Source organism: Mauremys mutica, chromosome 9 (assembly GCF_020497125.1).
Source record: "Mauremys mutica isolate MM-2020 ecotype Southern chromosome 9, ASM2049712v1, whole genome shotgun sequence".
In the NCBI taxonomy this organism is placed as follows: domain Eukaryota; kingdom Metazoa; phylum Chordata; order Testudines; family Geoemydidae; genus Mauremys; species Mauremys mutica.
The window spans coordinates 94,767,826-94,783,141 of record NC_059080.1 but is presented as its reverse complement, the minus strand read 5'-3'; the positions used below and the strand labels follow the sequence as shown (position 1 = coordinate 94,783,141).

General features: G+C 45.3%; 1 protein-coding gene across 1 annotated transcript in view; it reads left to right on the top strand.

Moving 5' to 3' along the window:
- The window catches only part of CCDC39 (coiled-coil domain containing 39), a 31,841-nt gene extending 20,498 nt beyond the window's left edge, over window positions 1–11,343 (top strand). Inside the window, exons 14-20 of the mRNA XM_045030895.1 lie at window positions 784–907; window positions 1,887–2,046; window positions 3,598–3,704; window positions 7,424–7,564; window positions 7,754–7,933; window positions 8,058–8,143; window positions 10,816–11,343. Of these exons, the coding sequence (XP_044886830.1) occupies window positions 784–907; window positions 1,887–2,046; window positions 3,598–3,704; window positions 7,424–7,564; window positions 7,754–7,933; window positions 8,058–8,143; window positions 10,816–10,984 (967 nt within the window). The 3' untranslated portion in view covers window positions 10,985–11,343. The remainder of the gene's footprint in view (window positions 1–783; window positions 908–1,886; window positions 2,047–3,597; window positions 3,705–7,423; window positions 7,565–7,753; window positions 7,934–8,057; window positions 8,144–10,815) is intronic.
- Window positions 11,344–15,316: the final 3,973 nt, after the last annotated feature.

Genomic DNA, 15,316 nt, shown 5'->3' with positions numbered 1-15,316 from the left:
TACACATATACCAGTTAGTTGATTACACTGTGGTAAAGGGATATTAGAAAGTTACAAGAAAGCACAGACTTCTTTGTTGCCTTCATAATAAGAGAATTAATTCAAAATAGGTGTTATAATCTTTAGTTCTGACCTCCTAATATCGGTCTTGTAGTGAGTGGTTAAATCTAACTAGGAAGCTAGCAAACACTCAACAGCTGAGTTGGCAGGGTTTTATTCACCCTTCTGCGAACCACACCCCACGCAATAGGAAATTAGAGTGATTTAGTGTGACTAAAGCTTAACTCCTCACCCAGAGCGCAGACTGTATGTTTTTCCTTTGACAATTACGCAGCTAATTAGTACTTGCCTGTAATTTGATTTGGGGTTGTTGCCTGCTGTTGCTTATTCTCATTTAGCAGTAGCAATATTAAGAAATGATCAGCAGGGGGCATCTTGTGCAGCTGTAGGACTTAAATGCCAAAGCTTTAAAATTTGGGGCTTGGGGGAGGTATATTACAGAGCTCCCTGTGATGCGAGGGATCTGAAATTTGTCCACTTTAAGCAATAGTGTGAGAGAAGTTGTGGGGGTGGGAAGAGGACCAGATGTCTGGGGTTGGGGAGGACTGGGAACAAATAAGCCTACCCTGACAGCAGTAGCAGTACTGCTTTCATGGCTGGCTCCCTGTGTATATTCAAACTACTGTGGTAGCAGCAAGAAATAGCCTATACAATGGTACAAGACAGAAACATACATTTGCTTAAACATCTCAATCAATGTGTTCACTTTCTTCCATCAATCAGTGCTGAATTTCAAGACCGTCTAAGTAAAATTGAAAAACTAAGATGCAGATATGAAATTCTTACCATCGTCATGATGCCTCCTGAAGGAGAAGAGGAGAAAACTCAGACGTACTATGTCATTAAGGTAGTTGAGCTACTTTACTGTTGGAATGCTTTTAATCAACTAAAAACGTTTCCATTATCATCATAAGTGTTGGTTTAAACTATAGCTGCCCCTATTCTACTCCAGTTTCAACTCCCTCATCTCCAAGACAAACACCTTGACCTCCCACCTGTTGCCTCTGTTGGAGAAAGGTCTTAGCTGCGTTCTTTCCTGATGTCTTGGGGAGATGACTCTTTGCTCCTTACCTCTATTCCCAGAGTGCAGGATCTTCTAACCAGTCTGCTCTTCTGAATGGCATGTGGAATATCAGGTCCTTGGCCCAAAATGCCTTGCAGGACATCCTGCAGTTTACTCTCATGCTCCTTCAGCTATACTCAGTTTGGAATAGGATTTAAACAAAATAACTGTGGTACAGATTTCAGCTGCCTACTACTTCAGAGCTAGATTTCAGTAAAACTCTAGTTTAGGCCCCAGTCCTGCAAGCTGCTCTACTTGGATGAAACCTGGTGCTCACGCAGTGCACCACTGACTTAATTTTAATTTGTTTCAAAAATTTGAAATGAATTTACCAGTCTGGTCAATCTGTTTTATAGGTCACAGAAGATGTTATAGCCACTCTGTTGAAATCCCTATCCAAAAGGAAAGGAGTAATCAGTGTTCTCTTTTAGTTTTAAATTTGTATAATCCAAGAACAGTCTTATAGTTAGAGTGCTTTGGACAACTTAGCTCACCATATGGTTTTCAAACCTAAAAGAAGCAGAACTTGAACCCCTGTGCCCACATAGAACTCCAGGGAAATCAACTCTGCATAGGTGCTCATGACAAGATCAGGCTCTAAGATTCCTTGTAAGAGTATAGAAAAAGATTTTGTTCTTAACATCAAGTATTCTTCTGTTATTGTCATGATATTAGTATGTTTCAGTAGGACCCATGTAGCCCAGAGTCAGCCATCACAATATGTCTGATTATTTCTCTCTTAGATCTCTGGTTTTATTTTTAGGCTGCCCAGGAAAAGGAGGACCTTCAGCGTGAAGGTGATGATTTGGATGCAAAGATCCGCAAAGCTGAAAAAGAAGTCATAGCCCTGCAAAATACCATGCATGTGCTTAATAACTGCAACAGCAATTACCAGAACTCTTTTAAAACAGTGACAGAGACAAGTATGTAAAATGAACATTTTGTTATTACTTGTGTGTTAGAGATTAAAGCATAAACCGGGGACACTGGAATGAAGCAATGATACTAAAGGGCAGTACTTACTGAATAAATTAGCTACAGAACACACTGATAGTAGCAGAAGAATGAATAATTTTGAATGTTGCTGCCAGTTCACCAGGGCAGTGTAGGTGCAGGAAAAAGATGCTATTAAAGTTCAAGTTTTTTATTTTTATGCAAATTCTTAAGCCTAAGTAAGTAAGGGTTGTGAAAACTCTCAAGTACAGCGGAACCACAGTAGGGAGGCATAAAGTGTTGTAGAGAGACTGCACAAAGTGCCTCCACTGAAAGCCCATTCACCAGTGATAGGAGGAATGGCCAATAGGTCCGCAAGTACTTGAATCCAGTGGCAGCACAGCAAGGCAGAGTGGTTGTGAGACACTGGTGAAGGCAGGTCCCTTATCGACAGTATTGTTTGTTTCCTGTTTGCATTATAGGGCAGTGCTGTTATCTGGTAAAAAGGTGAGTTGAGGATTGCGCCACTGTTTGTGTACTGTGTAGACAACTTTAAACAAGTTGAATCCCCACTGTACAGTTTGTGGAATCCTGTGGGACTTTATGTTTGCCTTTTGTTGAGAGCTCATTGCAAATTTACAGCTTTCACAAGCTGCTTTTACAATCAGTCTTCTTTGTTTAGTCTTAATAATGATGATGCATAAACAATGATATCAATAACTGTGTGAAGACAGGGCTTGTTGTTTAACTTTTGCGCCCTCTGCTGGCTTTACAGCAATGGATCTTAAATCCTTATCCTTGATAAACCAGTCACTTTTTCCCTTGTTTTTAGGTGACTAGTTTGTGGAATATTCCCTGTCATTTTATAATCAATTAAAAGTAGGTACTGTGGGCACTTTAGGACACAGACTTCCTGTAAAGACGTCCTTTTTGGTTGTTCTTTTAACATTTCATATATACATTTTATAGTACATCAAATATAGTACAGTATTTATTTTTTAGTTATATAGTTGAGTAACAAAATTGTAAGTCTCCTAAAATACCTGTGGTAATAATTCTACTGGAAAGTTCTGGAGGCTTCTCACAGAAGCACTGTAGATAACATTAGAATGTTTAAGGCTCCCCCTTGCCCTGGTCGATGCTTTAATCAATGACCTAAATAATCAAAGAGAGATTAAAGTGTTTCATAGGGTGCTTCAACTTTGTATCACCAACTATACTTCCTTTTTTGAGTTACAAATACATCTCTTGTTCAACAATTGATCATCGCAAGATCAGGCATGTGAGTTGCTAAATGTACTGCCCAGTTTAGTATAATGCACAGTTGCAGATCCTCAAGGCCACCTGGCAGAAGAGTTCCATTACCCTAGATATGGCCATAAATGATGTCTCTGTGTATTGTACCTGAATACATTTTGGTGCACTTATTTTAAAATGCAGCAATAGTCTGTCTTTGGGATGAAAATCTAATATCCTAAACATGTTAGTGTGCACACCTTATACAACGTTTAAACTCTAACTCAGAGTGTTTGATATTGTAGGTGAGGAGTATAAAGAAAAGCTGCAGTTAGAAGAAGAGAAAAGAGCTGCTGATGAAAAATACAGATACAAGCGAAGACAGACCAAGGAGCTTCAAGAAGACCTTCAGGTAACGGGCACATGAGATTGCCATTTGTATAGGCAAAGCCATTGTTTTCCTTAGTGCAGCCAATTTTTTCTCCCTCATGGATTAAGAAGCATTCTGGGAATATTTTTTCCTCACTCTCCTTTGTGAATTTTCTGCACCCCCTTTCCTACTGCTAATGGACAATAGATAAAATTTTCAAAAGTGTCAAACTCATAGAAGAGCCCAAGTCCCATTTTCAAAATGACATAGGCACTTACAAACTTAGGTGTCATTGATTTTCAACACAATTTAAGCTCTCAAATCATTTAGGTACCTCTGAAAATTTGACCCAGGATTTGTCATTCTTACTACATATGAAGTCTATATATACGTAAACTACAGATAGTGATTTATGTAGTTATTCATCCGTTATCCGGCCACCCTGGAAGAAAGACAGGTAGCAATTGGTGTGGTTTAATTAGGCTGCAACTTTATTCACTTAAAATACCTGGGAGTACTTGGCAATAGACTGTATAGTGAAGGTCAACCTTTCCTTAGTCATTTCCATGTAATCCCCAACCTAGTCCCAGCCATCTCATTGCTGGGACCCCACAACCCTTCCCTTATGTGAGTTAAGGAGGGGACTGGCTCTCTGCTGTATGCGATGTAGGCGCTCCAAACTCCAATTCCTCAGCTCCCTTAACAGATGCTTTCTTTCAAATCCTTTTCAGATCCATTTTATCTGATAACCATATTCCTTCCATAATGAATACCTGCACTGGACATCTCCCACAAACATGAGTTTTTTGTACTAAGTTATGATACTATAATCTATCTCCCCTGCCCGACCCCACCAGTTCCCAGACCTGCTGCGGGGAAGCTGGATGCCTTCTGCACTGGACATCTGCCACAAAGAGGTGCCAGCAATTTAGTTTGGCTGCTTCCCATTTCCCAATGCATTCTCACATATTTAGAGTCCTTCATTAATATTGGACAAAAATACGTCCTCACCCCCCACCCCTTTACATCTTCCCAAATTGTTTGCTAGCATGAACAATAATTGCACATGGTGCCTAGTCCAAGGCCATCAGATGGTCCCACAGCCCATTCCACCTTCAGAATCTAGGCACAGCTGTGAACCTCCAGATGACTGGAAAGCCTGCTTATGTGCCCAGTATACAATACTGTCCCCACAGACACACAGCATTAGTCACTTGGCCCGTTTGCTTGGTTCTGAAATTGGAAACACAGGAAAATTAGCCCGGATTCTCTACGTGGGGTCTTATGTACATCTTGTATGCATTTGAGTGCCACTGCCTAATTGCCTGAATTGCTGTGGCCTCCTAGCCCTAGTCAAGCTGCAGCTGTTGTGATTCCAATCCAGAATAAGTGGGAACACACTTCATGTTCCGGGAGCTCCCACTTTGTGAGCCCCATTCTGAAAACTGTAACAAATTGATATGTCGTGAGGGGCCTGCCATCCCTATGACAGTCCTTAATGCCCCTGCTGGGCAAATCCTAATCTTACCACCCTCCTATAGCATTATGGACTCCCCTGGTCCCCAGTCTATTTTTGAGATCCTTAGGGTCAGATCACTCCTCCACACCAAAGCTCTTCGCAAAGTATCCCTCGCTGACCCAGTCACTAGTTTACTGACCCTAAAAGCTTAAAAAAAAAAAAATAGTGACCAGGAATGCTGCCTTGAATAAGGCTGCCTCCTATTTGCTTCTACATATTTGGTTGAGAATGTGCCACAAATCCCTAAGTGTCTGAACAGTAATGGGGATCCTCAGAAGGACCTGCCTTACGACTACCCAACTAAAAATTTTTGGACTAAGAGCCTGCTAGAAGGATCCATGTAACCTCACAGCCTACTGGCAAACATAAGACAAGAAAAGCAACTAGTGGACAAATATGACACTGGCCCATGGGTTGCCACCGATACCATGTACTGAAATATCTCGGCCTCTGGAATTGACCATAGCATAGACAGGGCCAGAGTCCTATGAAGTTGTTAAACCTGTGCTCTTACACCCTAAATGTTTGCAGCACTGCCGATATTTGTATCACCTCGAGAGTAGGGATGGAGAAGGTTAAATGGTTAACCGGTAAGCATGAGGCCTACCATAAACCAGACCTTAACCGTTTACCCTGGCGAGCCATGTTGGGCTGGCAGGCCAGAAGAATCCTAGCCCAGGCCGCCTGGCTGAAGCAGCCCCGGCCGCAGTAGCCTCAGCCCCACCAGGCCATCAGGACCCCAGCCCCAGCCGCCCCACCTGACTGCAGTTAACTGATATTTTAATCGTTTAACTGGTTAACTTTTTTAACTGATATTTGCATCCCTACTTGAGAGCCCTCATATGCCAAGGTTCCAAACTAGCTGTGCTGTCCCCCACCCCTAATCACAAGCGTTCCCACGCTGTGGGGCATGAGAGTACAACCAACACCCCCTGACTACTATGCAGTATGGAGAAGTCCAGGTAACCCCCCCCTCCAGTCCCCCACTCCTGCAAGGGGCCAACCACTCACTATGGCATGGTATGGGAAGCAATCAACCCTGCCCAGCCCCTACAAGGAGACATTTCTTTTTCCTCTTCTGGCTCAGGCTGTTGCTGCTGGTGGGGGTTACCCCTCCTCCCACACCCATTCCCACATGTGAATGGGAGAGAGAGACTTCAGCTAGGTCCGCAACCCCTGATCCCTTAAGGGGGTCACCCTTAACTCCCCCTCCGAAAAGGGGAAAACAACCACCTGGCTTTGGGGTGCTGCTTCTGCCCCTTCTGACTCATTCTCATAGGGACCCATTGGTCACTGAGGCTCCTGGAGACCTCCAGTGCCACATGGTGGAGCCCTGCAGTCCCATGTAAGTAGGAGGCAGAGAAGCTTGCTGCAGTTACAGCAGCTGCTGTTGGGTGATTGAGAGCCTGGTGTCCCCTCCTTATTGCTCAAGGGTGTTTCTCCTTTCTCCTCTGCCTCCCAGACCCTGGCTTTGCACCCCCTTCACCACACCTGCCTGGGAGTATGCGATCTCTGCACTCTTCCCCTTTTGTGGTTTGGGGCATCTTTGCTTCCAAGCATGTCGACTAAAGGCCCCATCTGCTGTTCCAGCCTGCTTACTTTTGCTGCTGTGAGCCTCATCCATGTAAAAACGGGCATCTCTGAGGCTACATGGGCTATAAATACCCCACCCCTTCCAGTCAGCAGGAAGGGCCATACCTCCCAGGCCCACACCTGATCCAGCTGCTTCCTGCTCTTCCCTGTAAGCTTTCTCCCCACTTATCCCTCTGCCCCATTATAGGGAAGCCCTTAAAAAGAAAGAGACAGTAACCTCCTTTCTTCCAGCCAGCTGGACAAGGACTCCATCCCTTTGAGCTTGCATTAAGCATGTTATGTACAGCTGATTAACGGATCATGCAAGTGAGACAACTGATGGTAGGGGTTGTCTGATCATAGTTCTAACACATTTTAAGGATGGAGGCTCTAGTTAGAGGTTCAGATTTTTAAAAATGACAGTCAATGGAATTTTGACTCCTAAATCAGGTATCACAACACAGAGGTGAAACCCTTAAACACCTTTTAAAAATCTGAGCCACAAGCAACAAGAGTAAAAAATTCTGAGTTGTGATCGAGAGCCTAATACAAAATGTTAAGCGCAATAAACTATTGAAAAGGCATTGATCACTGTATTTACTACTTAACATTCACATACTAATAACATTGTTCTTTGATGTTCAGGTTTGATCTGTACTTATTCTTTCAGAGTATGGAAAACACTTTAGAAATCATGATAAAAGAGGAGGCTGTCTACCAAGAAAAAACAAATCAGAAGCAAGCTCAGGTTTTGCAGCTGAACAAAGAAATAGATCAACAGAAGCCAAAGTTAGAAAGAGTCATGACACAGGTTGGTTTAATAAACAAGTGACAACTCTTATTTTATTGGTTTGAGTTATAGTTTGAGTATAGTAAAAATGCAACAAACTTAAATTGTAAGTCTGTTACTAACAGTGTTTGGCCTTTCATAAAAGGTATTTAAACTTTCACAATATTAAACTTTGTTAAATTATATTTACCTGTTACTTTATGCCAAAAGTGTTTCAGACTATCCAAAGAAGTCCGATCTTTAAAGAAAAGTAAAATGAAAACGCAGGAGGAAGAAGACATTGACCTCCGTGAGCTGAAAGACTACAGCAGAACCATTGACAAAGTGTTGGTTGATGTATTAGAAGCAAACCCTGATTTAACTCAACCCTTTCAAACATACTTCCAACAGGTAGCATCTCTAGTTGACTTTAACTGTTGTTGAAAATGCTGACGCTGTTATAGATAGTAAAATTGCTAGTGTATGTGTCATATATCCCACTTGCAAAGACCAATAGATCTCTTTTCTCTTCTAGTCCTGTTTAGAACTCCCTACAGCTGCTTCCATAGGTAGTCATTACAGTTCTAGATCACCTTCACAAAGCTCAGTGGCCTCTGTCAGGTGAGTGTTAAAAAAAAGTTAATACTGTACATTGTTATTCCTTGTACAGTAACTCCTCACTTAGTCATCCCGGTTAATGTGGTTACGTTGCTGATCAGTTAGGCAACATGCTCGTTTAAAGTTGTGTAATGCTCCCTTCTAACGTCGTTTGGCAGCCGCCTGCTTTGTCCACTGCTTGCAGGAAGAACAGTCTGTTGTAGCTAGCTGGTGGGGGCTTGGCATCAGGGTGGACCAGCAGCCTCCCTATCAGCTCCCGCTCCCCTAAGTTCCCTGTGCAGCAGTTGCCCAGCAGGCTAGCAATTGCAGCTGTCCCTCCCCCATGGCCATGTGCTGCTCCTGCTCTCTACCTTGGAGCTGCTCCCTGAGACTCCTGCTTGCTGTGCGGGGAGGGAGGGGAGGAAGAGGGGGGCTAATGTCAGGGTGTCTCCCTCCCCCCTGCTCCTGCACGCCGCTTACCCCATCTTCCATAGAGCAGGGGGGACATACCAGGGCTCAGGATGGAGGAAGCTTGCAGTAGCTGTGGTCTCAGCAAGCTGATCTAATTAACAAGGCAGTGTACTTAAAGAGGAAATGCGCGTATCTCCGTCATTCCTGCTGCCTTGTAGAGTGAGAGAGTTAACCCTTGAGGGCTCAGCCAATTGCTAGTTCATCATTTAGCAGTAAGGGAAATATCCCACCCTCTGACTCCTCCACCTCAACCAAGCTTCACAATCATCATCACTGTGTACAGTATTAAATTGTTTAAAACTTACTTTTGTGTGTGTGTGTGTATATATTAGTCTTTTGTCTGGTGAAAAAAAATTCTCTGGAACTTAACCCCCTCATTTACATTAATTCCTATGGGGAAATTGGATTCGCTTAACATCGTTTCGCTTAAAATTGCATTTTTCAGGAACATAACTACAACGTTAAGTGAGGAGTTACTGTACTCCCACACCCTGATTTCTTCTTTTGTCCCTTCTTGTTCATCTCTGTTGGCTAGGAAAAGCTTCACTATAGATTCTCCTCAAGTCTTCTGTTAGATTCTTCTAGCAAACACAACCTATGTCACTTTAGATGTGTGGACAAGTCCTGTGCCTCTGTCTTATCTAGTCTAGTCCATTCCACTTCAAATCAGGACAATAATTTCAGACTTTCTTGGTAGCAGTACTCTGAAATTGCTTATTCATTTTTCCCACTCCTCTCATTCCTACTTTGCTCTTTCAGTGGAGCACAGTTCACTTTTAGATTTCAAATTGATTGAGGACCCAGCTCTTCTCCTTGCAGCTGGGATTATTGCACCTGCAGTCTTCTGGACTATTAGTCTTAAACTCAGTTCCCAATACATATAAAGATTTTTTATTTAAAAAAAAGCTTGTTCTAGGGGCTGATTAACAAACCAAAGTACCTTCTCTTATGTTACAAAGGAAATGTACTCTATCTGCGATGTTACAAATATTCTGGCTTGAGTCAAGTCTTCAGCTATGACCAGACCACTTTCTTCTAGGTGTCTTTGGTCAGTAGTACAAGATCCTAGATGAGGATTTCTAGAGTATCAGGAAAAAGAACAGGAGTACTTGTGGCACCTTAGAGACTAGCAAATTTATTTGAGCATAAGCTTTCGTGGGCTACAGCCCACTTCATCGGATGCATGCAGTGGAAAATACAGTAGGAAGATATATATACACACACACAGGACATGAAAAAATGGGTGCAAGTGAATGAGCTTCTGATATGATGATGCACTGCACATCTACCAATGTGATACATGCCATCGTATGCCAGCAATGCCCCTCTGCCATGTACATTGGCCAAACTGGACAGTCTCCATGCAAAAGAATAAATGGACACAAATCAGACATCAAGAATTCTAACATTCAAAAACCAGTCAGAGAACACGTCAGCCTCCCTGGTCACTTGATTACAGACCTCAAAGTCGCAATACGCCAAGAAAAAAAAACTTCAAAAACAGATTCCAACGAGAAACTGCCGAATTGGAATTAATTTGCAAACTGGACACCATTAAATTAGGATGGGTCATTACACAAAGTAAAACCTATTTCCCCTACTGTTATTCACACCTTGTCAACTGTTGGAAATGGGCCATCCTGATTACCACTACAAAAGTTTTTTTTCTCCTGCTGATAATAGCCCACCTTAATTGATCACTCTCATTATAGCTGGTATGGCAACACCCATTTTTTCACGTCCTCTGCGTATATATCTTCCTACTGTATTTTCCACTCAATGCATCCAATGAAGTGGGTTTTAGCCCATGAAAGCTTATGCTCAAATAAATTTGTTAGTCTCGAAGCTGCCACAGTACTCCTCGTTCTTTTTGCTGATACAGACCAACACGGCTACGACTCTGAAGCCTGTCACCATGTAGAGTATCAGGGGCAAACATTAAACATCTTGCCCACATAGTTTGAAGAAGCTAGTTCCTTCCTTGCTCAGTTTCTCCCTCCCCCGATCACTGATACCCCAGTTTGACTGTTACTGGGGATCAGACTCCAAACTTTTAAGATCATACATGCATATGCTATTAATACACTGTAAGATGAGGTGCATTAGTCTTACAAAGTGCTCAGGTGATCACTTAACTTGTACTATCAACTACACTCTTTTCCCTTACTAATCAAGAGGGTTCTGTCTACATTCTAACTTTATGATAACTTTGTTTTGCCTTTTAGATCAACCAGGAGCACCATGGGTTCAGCTTCTGGCCAAGCATCCCCACTTAAAATTATAGATCTGAGTTTATCGTTCAGTTCACCAGCAGCAACAGCAAGTGCTGGTTCACGGCCTTCCAGTGCAGCTAGTAGCTCCAGTAGTCTTCATAGCAGAAAGAGCCTGAAATAATATTTCGAACTCCACTACAGCTGACTCACATCACACTGGTGCTTCTGAATTGGTAAAATTGCTTTAATGCACATTTCCTTATTTAGAAAGATCTTCTGTTTGTTAGACACATTTACTAGACTGAAGTATATATTTTAATTTAGTGGCTAAGAAAACGTATGTTGTAAACAAGCAATGTGTCAAATGATCAAATTGGCAGAAAGACTGTTTAACAAATAAAACTTTAAATGAAATTGTGTCTAACTTGTTTAATTCCTGCTGTTATGACTAAAGGACTTTTGGGAAATCCTCAATGTCAGTGATTTAAATTCTTACTTGGCACGAGATCAGTATATATTTCTAGGGACACGTAACTAGTCTTCCTACTTTCCCCTCTAACACATCACTGATTACAGTGAGTTGAACACCGGCTGCAATGCTGATTTATGGTCATGGTCAAAGAAAACAGTCTTCAAGTAAGCATTATATCTTAATGTTAGATAATTACAAGTAGACTAGATTTCTTCTTCTTGCAAAATTTGGGAGGAAGGTGGGGGAAAATGAGTTTGTGAATAAAGTCAACTTTCCAAGTTTCCACTATTTCATTAAATATAATCTGTTACACAACAAATGGGTTATATTTGAAACTTTGTTAAAACTCTGGAATAAGTTTACCATTTTTCGTCCTCTAAATGACACTATAATCATGACAAACCAGGTGGGTGAGGTACAGTAACTCACTTAAAGTTGTCCTGGTTAACGTTGTTTCATTGCTGATCAGAGATCATGCTCCTTTAAAGTTGTGAAATGCTCCCTTATAACGTCGTTTGGCAGCTGCCTGTTTTGGCCACTGCTTGCAGAAAGAGCAGCCGGTTGGAGCTAGCTGGTGGGGGCTTGGAAGCAGGGTGGACCGGCAGCCCCCTGCTCCCTTAAGTTACCTGTGCAGCAGCCACCCGGCAGGCTATCAATTGCCATCAGTTCATCTGTCCCTCCCCCCACTGCCATGTGCTGCTCTTGCCCTCTGCCTTGGAGCTGCTTCTGGGAGCCTCCTGCTTGCTGTGCGAGGGAGAAGGGGGGCTAATGTCAGGGTGTCCCCCTTCCCCCTGCTCCTGTCCCCCGTTTACTCCATCTCTATAGAGCGGGGGGGGGGGGGGAGAGAACACACGACAGGACACAGGACCAAAGGAGATTGCTGGCAGCAGCTGCTGTCTCAACTTGCTGATCTACTTAAAAGGCAGCATACTTAAAGGGGCAATGTGCCTCTCTCTCACACAGAGTGTCTCTGTCTCCCATGCTGTCTCCCCTCCCTCCATTTGTGCTGCCTTGTAGAGTGAGGCTACATTAACAACGTGTCAACACTTGAGGGCTCAGCCAAATGCTAGTTCATCATTTAGCAGTAAGGCATTCCCTGGAAAATATCCCACCCTCTGACTTCACCACCTCAACCAAGCTTCACCATCATCAATGCTGTGTACAGTATTATTTTGTTTAAAACTTAGTGTGTGTGTACACACACACACACACACACACATGTTATATAAAAAATTTTTTTAAAATCTTGTCTGGTGAAAAAATTTCCCGTAGCACCCCCCCCCACTTTGCCTTGGGGATTAGGAAATAACAGGAGTAAAACCCCCTGCCCCTCAGTTCTCTTGGAACCTCTTCTATCGCTCCGAGAGCCAGGAGCGACTGTACCTCCTGCAGAAGGAGCTGCTCGTGAGAGGGGTCCCTGAAGAGGGATGGGGTGGGAAGGGGGGAACGAAACAAATTGCAGACAGTATCCACTTTCCAATGTGTGTAGGACCCAGCAGTCTGAAGTTATGTGGGACCATGCAGGAAGGAAATAGGAGAGGCGGTTGGAGAAAGGTGGGAAAGGATCCTGTAAGGAGACTGGTGTTCCACCCTTGAGCACACCTTCAAAAGTTTTGCTTGGGCCCCGCCAATGGTTTGGGAGGGGGCCCTGATTCTGGCCCGTCTGAGGGCCAGACCTCCTACCACCCCAGCCACGTCTTCTGGAGAAGTCCTGTCTGGGCCAAGGGTTATGGTAGGTGCATTGCAGTTGGGGCCGGAAGGGCCTATGCTGCGTCACTAGGGCACAATGGCCCAGTTATCCTTTAGACTCTGCAGTCTAGAGTCAGTTTTGTCCGAGAATAACCCCTGGCCATCAAAGGGCAGGTCCTGAATTGTTTGCTGCAATTCCCGAGGAAGACCAGACACCTGCAGCCACGAGATGTGGTGCATAGCTATGCCAGAGGCTAGAGTCCTTGCCGCCGAGTCTGTTGCATCTATCGAAGCCTGCAAGGAGGTCCTGGCTACTTTCTTGCCCTCCTATAGCAAGGCCCCAAACTCCTCCCTGGACTCCTGAGGAACCAGTTCCTTGAACTTCCCCATCGAGTTCCAGTTGTTATAATTTCAACAGCTCAAGAGAGCTTGCTGGTTAGCCACCCGAAGTTGTAGACTGCCAGAGTAAATCCAGGTGCCTAGCGTCCTTGGATTTAGGGGCGAGGACTTGTTGACCGTGCCTTGCCCTCTCATTGACTGACTGTACAACAAGGGAGCACGGTTGGGGGTGAATGTACAAGTATTCATAGTCTTTGGAGGGAACTAAGTATTTCCCCTCAACCCCCTGGGCTGTGGGAGGGATAGATGCCGGTGACTGCCAGATTATAGTGGCATTAGCTTGGATGGTCTGGATGAATGGCAAGGCTATGCGTGTGGGAGCATTGGCAGACAAGATGTCCACCACCGGATCCTCAACCTCCACCACCTCCTGCACTGAGGTTCATGTTTTGTGCCACCCTACGCAGCAAGTCTTGGTGTGCACGGAGGTCTATAGGTAGTGGGCCAGAGGAGGTTGTGCCCGCAACTGCCTCGTCAGGCAATGAAGAGGATGACAGCCCCAGGACTAAAGGTTCCTGGGGCAAGTCTTGCTGAGGAAGGTCCAACAGTCCCAGGTTCTCCATACTAGGAGCATGTGCCTGAGTTGGCTGCAGGGCCGCCGTCTCTGCGTCCCCCAGAGGGGGAGGCTGACCATGGTATCCGGGACTTGGGGTTCTGAATGAGCAGAACGAGAAGCCCTGGAGAGGATGCCTTGGGCCTAGTGGTATGCCCAAGGGGTCCAGAAGGACCATTGCAGTGGTCCCTGAGCAGGATCCTGTCCCCCGTCCTGCCATTGACCCTCTCCGTCCACATCCTGGTCATGGATGGAGTAGCCACTCTCCACCTGGGGTGACCTCTAGTTAGGGCGGGAAGGCCAAGGTGGGGCTGACTGGTTGTGCTGTGTTGCACTATCCCACGTCGATGGACCATGTCATACAGACGGAGGTCGGCACCGAGACCTGAACCGGGACTGCGATCTGGACCGGGACCGACAATCATACCGGTACCAGGAGGGCGATCTGGACACGGATGAAGATCCCCAGGCGGAATGGCGCCAGGACCTACTCTGTGAAGATCGGTGCCAGAAGCTTGACTGGTACCGACCGTACTGGGAAGGGGATCTTCTCGAGGTGGAGCAGTGCCACGAGTACGACCAGCACCGAGATGATGATTGGTGCTGGGACTGTGAGCGGTGCCGTGCACAGGACCAGCGTCTAGATCGTGATTGCGATCTGGAGCGGTGCCGAGACATCCCAGTCTGCAATGGAGAGCGCATGATAGTGGGCTTCCCTATCGATGGGACAGACCGCACCGGCAGTGCCAGAGGCTGCAAGGTCCTGACTCAGTGAGTGCGATTAAGTTGCGGGCCGTAGAGAAGGTCTCCGACGTAGATGGTAGACTGAGCTCAACCACGGTGCGCACCGGGGAACTCGTATGCACCGGACTCAATGGCACCTGCAGCACTGAAATCGATGGTGCCGGAGTTGGAGCCTTCGCGAGGCGGTCCAGTACGGGACGTTGCTCCAAGGGGGCCACAGGCAGTGCCTGTGACTGGGCAGGAGCAGCAGGTTGCTTGTGCTGCTTCTCAGACCCCGGAGATAGCGAGCAGTGCTGTGCTGGCCGCGGTACCGGAGACATCTGGTGCCGGGAGTCTTTGCCGGGTGCCGGGTTGTTCCAGTGCCGGAGGTGCGCTTCAGGCCGACGGCACCGGGTCTCCGCTTGGGCCCGATGGCACCAGGCTAAGTGCCACTTCCATGAGGAGCTGCCTCAAACGAAAGTCCCCCTCCTTTTTTGTCCGCAGCTTGAATGTCTTACAGATGCAGCACTTATCTGTTTGATGGGATTCCCCCAGGCACTTCAGGCAGGGGTCGTGGGGGTCTTCTGTAGGCATCGGCTTAAGACAGGCCGAGCAGGGCTTGAAACCCAGTGACCTAGGCATGAGCCCGGGTACTGCGAAGGAGGGAGGGGAGAAAC